A 10,724-nucleotide genomic window follows, 5' to 3' on the forward strand; every position below is an offset into this window, starting at 1 on the left:
ATCCATAGGAGCTTGCATCACACAAGAGACCAGAGATGTGGGCAGCCAGAATGGGGTGACCAGTTGGCTCTGACACCACTCAGTACAGATGTGTCCTAGTTACAATGTGTTTGGGCAGTTCTCTGAGTCTTTTTGATGAAAGGGGGGCTGATCAAACAAAGGGGGTTCACGGTGTGAGGGGGAGGGAAAGGGGAGCAGGAAGATTGTCTTAGATGGCAAAGCTAAAGTTTAGGGAATCCCATTTCCCCATTAGCAGGCCAGGTTCCCCCCACTCCATGCATTCTCCTGCCTGCTTTAATCCAACTGCTGCCCTGTGCAGATAGCCGTCCTCTGGATTTATTGGGTCCTTTTGGACAAGCATGTGATATGGCGAGAGGGCATCCAGGTTTCCTGCTAATCAGATCTGTTTTAGAAGCCAGAACAGCAAAAACTTGACAATGGAGAAGACTCTCTCACCAGGCAGCCAAGCTTTTTTTGCCTCCTGAGTTTGGGACCTTTTCTTCCCGTTAGGAGTCATCTCTGTGCTAAACTGGCACGAGATATAAAACAGACAATTCTGCCCGTTAGTGCTCCGCAAAGGAAACAAGGCCAGTGGCTGCCTTTGGGCTGGGTGAAAGCCCACTCCACACTCTGACAACGTCCCACTGGAGCCACTCAGGGAGGCGGGTGGGTCAGTCATCAAGTTGGGGATGGGCACTTGCTCGTTCACACCCGTTTCCTGAAGCCAATCTTAGGTGGTCAGAAAACCAACCTAGCACTGCTCAGGCAGCTGCAAGTACACTGGGAGGAAGCCCTAAGATTTTTGAAAGGTTGTCCCTGAAATCTACTTTACCTGGAATGCTGGTAATGATCTCCAACAATGGGCACGTCCCCGTGTACACCCACTGGCCTTGCTTCAGCCGGAACTTCCCACCCCTTTCCCTTTGAACCATGTATAGGTGCCCCCAGCCCCGCTTTTGGGATTTGGAGACTTCAACAAGGAGGACAAGACTTGTCTTTTCAAATTATTTAAATACACAATTTCCATAGCAGGGATGGCTGACAGGATGGAATAAGTGTCCCCTACGTTGTCGCCCTCCCACCAGATAAAGGGACCCGATGATATGCTGCTTGCAATAAATCCCAACACAATGGTAATGAATGTCTGTTTTAACAGGAACAGAGGCAGGTTGGACAGCTGCAGTCAGGATCCATAATTTCATGAAGTCAGTAGATTGTCCCTGATCAGTTCCAAGGGGCTACTTGGTGACATTTCTTGCTAGAAAGTTCTGGGTGGAGTCCAGGAAGGCCTGGGGATCACCATGAAAGGTTGTCTGCCAGCACCTGGAGAGCTGAGCAGAGCCACTTGGGAAACTGGAGGAGGAAGAGGTGGTGGCGGTGGCAGCAGGAGGCAGACAGGCCCCTCCACATGTCACCATCTTTCACTCATGGCCCAGGCAGAATCCTTCCAGGAAGATCTATCTTCCACCACTGCATGACCCGGGTGATGGGCTGGTGGGCTCCTCACCCAACAGAAGCCCCCCTCATCGTAGGTAATAATCAATCGCAGCAGAGAAAGCAGCAAAACCTCCACAGCCAATAGTCCCAGCCTTCAGGCCAGCTGCAAAATGAACAGAGATTAGACACTCCGGGTATGGGAGAAATGTTAGCTTCGTTCTAGCTGCAGAACTGCCCACACACCACACAGATAAAGCGACTGATTCACCTGAAGCCAGCGAGGCCCCAGATTAAGAGGCTGTACACAGGATTGAGGCTTCCTGGCAGCATCCAGCTACACATTCATTGAGCTCTCATCTCAGAGAATTCAGAAGCTCAGCCCCATGGGAAGAGCTGGCTACAAACAGGCCCTATCTAAGAGCATTAGCCTTTGGAATCAAGGGAAAGCCAGAGTTTGTCATCTTGACATTTGTTTAGAGAATACTTTCCCGAGAAGGTGATTAAAGGAGTGTGGAAAACAGCCAGTTTGCTGGGGGAGAAGATTCAGAGGAGGAACAGCTAGCTCTACCTTGTCCTCCATCAAATACAATTGTTTAGTTAAGGCACAAGGGCAATAATAACAAATCTTTCAGCAATTACGGACAAGCAGAAAAGAGGACTTTGGCTCTGGGCAAGTCAGGAAGTGACTGGGGTGGGGGGCTGGAAATCTGCTGAGCAAGGCCTGTTGCTTCCATAGAATCTTCACCAACTTGAACAAGAGATGGCAGCTGAATAACAAAGTAATTTGTCATTTTTATTTTTATTTTTTAAACTCTTGCCTTCCACCTTAAGAGTCAATACTATGTATTTGTTCCAAGGCAGAAGAGTGGCAAGGGTTAGGCAATGGGGGTTAAGTGACTTGCCCAGGGTCACACAGCTGGGAAGTGTCTGAGGCCAGATTTGAACCCAAGACCTCCTGTCTCTAGGCCTGGCTCTCAATTCACTGAGCTTCCCCAGCTGCCCCCAACTTGTCACTTTTAACAGAGGAATAAGCTCTTTTTTTTAAATAATAATTTTATTTTTCCCTCAATTACATGTAAAAACAATTTTCTAACATTCACTTTTGAAGTTTTGAGTGTCAAATTCTCTTCCAAAAGAGGGGAATTATACAAAACATTTAAAGCCTTATTTGATACCTTTGGTTCTGTCTGACCAGAAGAGGACCATCTGCAGTGAGGTTAAATGACCCAAAGAAAACCAAAACTGTCTCCTGGAATACTGAATACATTTTCTAAATGCTTCAAAGGGTCAAGAGGGTCCAACGGCCCCAAAATAAGAGGCTAGAATCACAGGGCTGAAAGGGATCAAAGTCTCCTTTTCAAAAAGATACCCAGAGTTTCACCTGACATACTATCAGATTGACAGAAGTGCTAAGAGAGAGCCACAGTCAATGTCGGAGGAGCTGGGAAGACACAGGCACATTAATATGTTGTCGGTGGAGCTGGAGATTATTCCAATCTTCTAGGAAACATTTTGGAATTATGCAAGAAAAGTCACTATCCCTGGCCCCAGCAATCCCACTGCTGGGCATATACCCCCTCTCCACGAAAGCAAAGAGAGAAGGGAAGGCCCCATATAGGTTATGGTTAGTAGCAAAAACCTGCAAACCACATGGAGGCCCTATGGGAAATGGCTCAACAAATGACAGCTGTGAATGTAACTGAATAGTATTAGATCCTGAAAAATAGTGCATGTGAGGAAATCACCGAAACACGGTACTGAGCAGATTCTGAGTTCTGAGAACAGAACCAAGAGAATAATATATACAACTATAGCAAGGTAAGTGAAAACATTCAAATAACCCAGGCCACAGGATCAGGGATTTGAAGCTGAAACAGGCCCTTAGAGATCAGCTCATCAAACCCCCTTGTTTTCCAAATGAAATCATCCCCAAGAGATTAAGCGACTGACCTAAATTGATCAAGCCATCAGCAGGCATTTATTAAACACCAGGCAATGGGGATGTACCCAAAGGTTAAAGAAACAGCCTTTGCCCTCAAGGAACCTACACATGGGCCAGAGACGAACATCAAGAGGCATATGCCAGGGCAGGAGCTATACCTGATCCAGGAGGCTGGCCTCCTCCTCCCCCCAAAGCTGCACTCCCCCAGGCAACTCAGGTTTCTAACTTCCAGGCCAACCAGCTATCCACTACACCAAGTGGCTAACATGAAGCCTAAGGAAGATAGGCCTGAATCGGATTAAAATATAATTGTGAAAAATTTAACAAAATGAATAAAGGTGCAACAAAACACAGAAAACAGCACAGAAAATCCCCCTACTCTAAGACAAAAGAGTAAGAGTAGGCAATGGGGGTTAAGAGACTTGCCCAGGGTCACACAGCTAGACCGTGTCAGACCAAATTTGAACCCAAATCCTCCCAACTCTAGGCCTGGCTATTCGCTGTGCCACCTAGCTGCCCCAATAACAATATATTTTCTTTACTTTTTTTAGAATATTTTTCCATGATTACATGATTCATGATCCTCCCCAGCCAACAAGCAGTTCCACTGGGTTATACACATATCATTGTTCAAAACCCATTTCTATGTTATTCATATCTGCAGTAGAGCAATCCTTTAACATCAACTCCTCAATCATCTCTCCATCAAACCACATGATCAATCATGTTTTTCTTCTGTGTTTCAAATAACAACCTATTTTCTTTTTTTTTTTTTTAAACCCTTAACTTCTGTGTATTGACTTATAGGTGGAAGAGTGGTAAGGGTGGGCAATGGGGGTCAAGTGACTTGCCCAGGGTCACACAGCTGGGAAGTGTCTGAGGCCAGATTTGAACCCAGGACCTCCCGTCTCTAGGCCTGGTTCTCAATCCACTGAGCTACCCAGCTGCCCCCTAACAACCTATTTTCAAAGTAAGTCAATCCACAGGGGCAGATGAGAGGGCCCCATTTCTCTGTGAGTCAGACACCACTTCACCACACCCCCTGTTTGTATGCCTCCCATCCAAAACAAATCTACCGCGTTATTTAACAGCTAAAGGGGTCAAGAAAGGCCTCTTACAGAAGGTGGTTTCTATGTGAGCGCTGGGACCTGAAGAAGCTGGGATGCTTAGGAGTAGAGAGGAGGAGGGAGGACATCTAGGCATGAGAGATAGGCAGGGCAAAGCATAGAGATGGCAGAGAGTGGCAGATGAAGAACAGTAAAAAAGCCAGTTTGACTAGAGCACATAAAGTGGAATAAGACTTTAAAAGTCAGTTGTGTCAGGAGAGAAAGGCCTTTCTACAGTAAGTAGTAGAACTGGGATCTGAACTTAGTAGCTCTAATTCAAAATCTGTCAGGGTCCCACCGAAAAGAGGAAAACGGGATAGCCAGGTAGCTCAGTAGATTGAGAGCCAGGCCCAGAGAAGGGAGATCCTGGGTTCAAATCTGGCCTCAGACACTTCCTAGCTGTGTGACCCTGGGCAAGTCACTTAACTCCCATTGCCTAGCCCTTACTGCTTTTCTGCACAGTATTGACTCCAAGATGGAAGGTGAGGGTTTAAAAAAAAAAAAAGAAAGAGTTGAAAACACAGACACATGCATACATAAATATGCAGGCAGATAGACACACACACACACACACACACACACACACACACACACACACACACACACACACACATACCTCTACATACACGCAAGCAGATATTGGAAGACTATGGCCATCTAGTAGTGTCTTCCTGTGCCTTGCACTGGCCTTGGAATGTTCAGGTTGAGAGCATCAGCCTCAGGGCAATGCTACCCAACCTATCCTGGAGCACACTACTAACCTCTGAAGCCAATGGCCCCTCCAGTGATACAGCCACTGATGACGCTGTTTTTCCAGTCAGATTTCCCCCGGTACTATGGGATTTAAGAAATGCAGGTCAGTAGCATAGAAACAGGCTAGACAAAATGATTAAGAAATAAAACTCAGGTTCCTAAGCAGCTAATTCATTTTCCCATTATCAAGAACTCCATCTTTTTCTTTTTTCTAATCCCTTATCTTCCCTCTTAGAAGCAATACCATGTTTGATTCCAAGGCAGAAGAGTGGTAAGGGCTAGTGTTAAAAGAATGGAGGAGACCCAAGAGATAGAGATATGTATGTTAATGATTTTAACACTACGTAGTGGGGGTTAAGTGACTTGCCCAGGATTACCCAGCCAGGAAGTATCTGAGGCTAGATTTGAATCCAGGTCTTCCTATCTCTATATCTGGCTCTAAGTCCACTAAGCCAATTAGTTGTCCCCAACCCCATCTTTTTCAAAGACATTTTTTTCTAATTCCATGTAAAAACAATTTTAAACATTTGTTTTTAAAAATTTTGCATTCCAAATTCAAAAATAATTCTTAAAGTTTAGATTTGTTTCAAGGCATCACCTTCAGGTGGCACCAGGGCAACATAATGCAGAAGATCCAAATCAGCTGAGATGTCAGAATCTCTAACATCCACCCAAGAGGGGCAGATTACCCGAAATCATTAACCGAATTTCCACACGGAAAGGGAAGCCAGTTTCTAGCCTATAAAAAGGAAAAACACTGATCTAGGAAAGTGACAAAAAGTTTCCTTCACCGACTATGAAAGGGCATCCAGCCAAAGTACTGGCAAATAGCCTTACTAATGATTTATAGTCTGTCTCTGCTTTTCTGGCACCAAAGCTCTGGGGCGCAATCTGGTTCAGACACAGGTGCTAAATGTTCTATGTCTACAAATGAAAATCTTTCAGAAAACCATCACTTACAGATTCTACCAGACACTCAGTACAGGAAAATATGGCCCCCACAATGGCGAAGTTTTTGGCATAGGACAGTCCTCTCTGTCCCATATCTTTAAGAACTTCCCTGGCAGTTGGTGTTCGATATGGATCCTTTGGGTCAAAGCCCACATTGGTGTCAATGCCGGCTGTGAAGATCCCAAATGCTCCTCCCAAAACAAATCCTAAATAAAGAAATGGAAAAACTGTTACTTTGCAGAGTCTGCTGTAGTTATAGAAAGGACTACAAAATGACCTCAGCTAGCAGTCAAGCTATCTTGACACTTTCTGCGACAAGACAAGCTAACTAGAGGCTATTTGGGGGTGCTAATTCATAAGATGACATTGGACAAGTCACTTAAACCACAATGTCTATCCCCTACCACTCTTCTGCATTGGAACCAATACACAGTATTGATTCGCCACACTCACTCTCTCCCTCTCCCTTCCTCTCTTCTCTCTCTCTCTCTCTCTCTCCCTTTCTCTCTCTCTCCCTCAAACATTCAAAATTCCTCAATGCCAAAAAATGAAAACACTCCTTAAACTGAAGTATCTTGGCAATTTAGAATCAAGAATACCAAGATAAAAATCCTACCCTTGACCCTTACTCACCATGTAACCATGTTCTAAAAAATATAACCTCTCCAAGCCTCAGTTTCTTTATTTGCAAAGTAGGAATGAAAGCACCAGTGGCACCTACCAAACAGGCTAGTTATACAACTGACGCAGATGAGATGATGTTATGTAAAACACTAAAAATGTCAGCTATTACCACTTATTCTCTCTATTCATCTCTTCCCCCTTTCCAGGCCTTGCTCCCAATGCTTCCCAACACCTCCCCCCAAACCATGTTTCTGCCTCCCTGTGCCTTTTCCTACTCAACCTGCCCCAGTGACCTAATCTCTCTCTGAACTCTTTGTACTAGTTTATCTGTCAATTATATAGCATCATGTAACAGCAGCTTTTCAGGTGTTAATGGCTTGCCTTCCCAATAAGATTATATACTGGAAACCCCAGACTGTTTTATGGCAATATGGGATAGTGGAAACGACACCAGGTTTGGAATTGAGGTGGCCTGAGTTTCAATCCTAGCTCTACTACTATTTCCTGTGTGACTTGGGAATAAGTCATTTTAACCTCTGGGGCCTCAGCTTTCTCATCAATAAAATTAAGTTATTCTAGATCAGTGATTCCCAAAGTGGGCGCTACCACCCCCTGTGGGTGCTGCAGCAATCCAGGGGAGCAGTGATGGTCACACTTTTTTTGTATTACATTCTATTCTGAGTTTAATAAATAGCTTCATAATTTCCAGGGGTCGCTAAGTAATATTTTTTCTGGAAAGGGGGCAGTAGGCCAAAAGTTTGGGAACCACTGTTCTAGATCAAAAGTTCTTAACTTTTTGTGTGTCATGAACCCCTTTAAGCAGTCCGTTGAAATCTGTGGACTTTTTTACCAGAATAATGTTTTTAAATAATTGAAAGAAGGGGTATTTAAGTGGCACAACGGATAGAGCACCAGGTCTGGAGTGAGAGAGGATCTGGGTTTAAATTTGGCCACTGATACTGCCTAGCTATATGATTCTGGACAAGTCACTTACTCTATTTGACTAGCCCTTGCTGTTCTTCTGTTTTAAAAGTGATATTAGGAGTAGCTAGGTGGCTCAGTGGTTTGAGTGCCAGGCCTAGAGGTAGTCTTGGGTTTAAAACTGGCTTCAGATACTTCCTAGCTGTGTGACCCCAGGCAAATCACTTCACTCCCACTATTTAGCCCTTACCGCTCTTCTGCCAAGGAACCAATACACAGTATTGATTGTAAGACAGAAGGTAAGGTTTGTTTTTTTTTTTTAAGTAAAGATTTAAATAAATAATTGAAAGAAATGCAACATTTCAATTAGAGGTAGGTGAAAATAAAAGTGTCATCAAATTCACAGACTTCTTGAAGTCTGTCCTAAATCCTAGACTCAGATTCCCCAGTCTGGATGATCTCTATGATTTCTTCTACTTCTAACTATTTTAACAAAAGCAGCAAGTAGAATAATACCTCTGCCCATGAAACAGAATCTCCTAATGAAGAGAAATTCCCTCTTACTGGCTTCTTCAATTCAAGCCTCTGATGATGCCAAAAAAGTTGGCCATTCCCCCGAAAAAAATACTGGTCAGGATTCCACATGTTTTCTCAGCCTGGCATTGGAAGGCTCTCTAAGATCTGGCTTCTACCTTTCCATTCTAACTTTATATTACTCCCCTTCAACACTCTCCCTTCCTCTTAAACTGTTCTACCAACTGTTTCCAATGCCCAACATTCCATTTTCTTCCTCCATGTCTTTGCAAAAGGAATTTGCAAACTTGGAATGCCTTCTTCCTCTTCTCCAGCTTATAAAAGGCTTCCTTACAAGAACCTCTTAGTACTACTTTCCAGATGAGATCTATTCTGGTCCCCATCACTAATGCTCCCCCTCTTGAAATTACTTTGTATTACTTAGAACGTATTCTGTATTTGTTTGTAGGTATGAATGTTCTATATCACATCACCCATAAAAGCTCTTTGAGAGCAGAGACTATTTTTTTTTCTTGACTCCAATAGGGTTTATAGAAAGGGTCTATCCAGTTGGCTCTGAATAAATGTGCATAGATTAAAAGATGGATCCAGAACTCCTTATTTAACTGATGAGGGAAATGAACCCCATCAGGGGGTGATGTGCCAAAGGTACATCATCCAGGTACTAAATGGCAGGGCTATTTACTAAGCATTTATTAAGCATGTACTAAGTACCAGCTGGGAGGGCCAATGGATAGTGTCAGAAAGACCTGAATTGAAACCCAGACACATTTTCTAGCTGGGTGTCCTGGGCAAGTCACTTAACCCTGTTTGCGTCAGTTTTCTCAGCTGTAAACCAAACTGGAGAAGGAAATGGCAAACCACTGCAGTATTTTTTTAATCCCTTACCTTCTGCCTTAGAATCAATACTAAGTATAGGTTCTGTCAACTCTGAAGACCCCAAGTTTGCCCCTGTTCCCTTGAGAATTCACCCAGAGGGAAGTTTCAGACTTAGCCATTTCAGACAGTAAGGTACTTAAGGGTCCTAGATGGGTGGAACTAGTAGACCTAAATCAAATGTTAAATACCCTTTTGTCCAGGTAGTTTCTCCCATTGTATCAAAGTCCTCTCTCAGGTAGCCCTAGGCTGGATCTTTCCCTTTCGTAAGTAACCACACCGTAAAGCATCAACAACGTCTCCCGGATAATCCTGTCTTGGACTTCTCATTTCCTTGAAGCCATGGTAATGCCAATCAATCATACTTCTCTGTCCTTAGTGCCCAGATGGTATATAAGTTCCCCATGCTCTACAGTTCTTTGGAGTACCATCTAGCAGGTGATCCTTTCAGAGATACAGTTGCCAGAGAGCCTTTGGCTCTGTATGGTTTGGGGCGCTTGACTCTGTGTAGCAGCCGAATATTGAACACTATCTCTTTCCTAATTAAAGACTTGGTTTTTCTGACCACTTTGGCAGTTCTGTGTTATTTCCAAGTTAACAGTTCCAAGGCAGACCGGTAAGAGATAGGCAAACAGGATACAATGACTTGCCTAAGGTTACACAGCTAGGAAGTGCCTGAGGTCACATATGAAGCCAGGTCCTCCAGGTTGCAGGCCTGGTTCTCAATCTATTGGGTCACCTAGCTGCCTCTACTCCAGTATCTTTGCCAAGAAAACCCCAAATGGGTCCCCAAAATCTGGCACGACTGAAAGAACTGAACCCAAACTACGAGGGCCCGAGAGGATCCGAGGGTTTAGGCCTGGAGGTCATAACACTTTTTTTTTTTTTTTTTTTTTTTAAAGAGGCCCCTGAGGCCACTCCACCCCACTTCCCGTCCCCTGCTCACCCCCAACGCAGGCCAGGGCAGCCTTGAAGGCGCAGCTCTCCATGGCCTTCTCGATCATCTTTTGCTCCTCGCTCTTGACCGGGCTCGGGATCCCGCCCAGGGCGCCAGGCTCCAGGAGCCGCGGCTGCCGCTTGTCCCCCACCAGGTGCTGCAGGAGCAAGCTATACTGCAGCGGAGCTTCGGCGGCAGACTCGGCCGCCGAGCCGCGGGGGCTGGGAGCCGGGCTCGCTGCCGCCATGGCCGCCGCTACCCCGGCTTCTCCAGACACACTTGCCGACGGACCAAACCTGCCTGCCTCCCCGCAGCGGCAGATTCTACACCAGTATTCCCTTTGGGCTTCCGCAGCCGCAGATTCGACACGCCGCTCTAAACCTTCTTCCGCTGGGCCTGAGATGCCAATGAAATCCACTCACTCACAGAGACGCTGAAGAACCATTAAATACTTGGAATATTTTAAAAATTCACTTTCGTTGAACTCAAAACATTGCCAGAACGGTATTAGCATTTGAAGATGTTGGGAATTTGAATCATAGTCTTTATTTACATGCTGCCGCGCGGGGCTTGCCGGGACCTATAGGCCAAGTCGTTGACAGGCTCTGGCGGCCGGGGACTACACTTCCCAGAGAGGTCCGCG

General features: G+C 45.1%; 1 protein-coding gene across 1 annotated transcript; it reads right to left on the bottom strand.

Moving 5' to 3' along the window:
- Positions 1 to 996: 996 nt before the first annotated feature.
- TIMM22 (translocase of inner mitochondrial membrane 22) lies at positions 997 to 10,340 on the bottom strand. Its single transcript, XM_044676307.1, has 4 exons — positions 10,091 to 10,340; positions 6,199 to 6,395; positions 5,247 to 5,319; positions 997 to 1,600 (listed from the first exon to the last, which is right to left on the bottom strand). The coding sequence occupies exons 1-4, from the start codon at positions 10,326 to 10,328 to the stop codon at positions 1,524 to 1,526; spliced, it is 585 nt and encodes a 194-aa protein (XP_044532242.1). The 5' UTR covers positions 10,329 to 10,340; the 3' UTR covers positions 997 to 1,523.
- Positions 10,341 to 10,724: the final 384 nt, after the last annotated feature.

This window comes from Gracilinanus agilis, chromosome 4 (assembly GCF_016433145.1).
Source record: "Gracilinanus agilis isolate LMUSP501 chromosome 4, AgileGrace, whole genome shotgun sequence".
NCBI lineage: Eukaryota > Metazoa > Chordata > Mammalia > Didelphimorphia > Didelphidae > Gracilinanus > Gracilinanus agilis.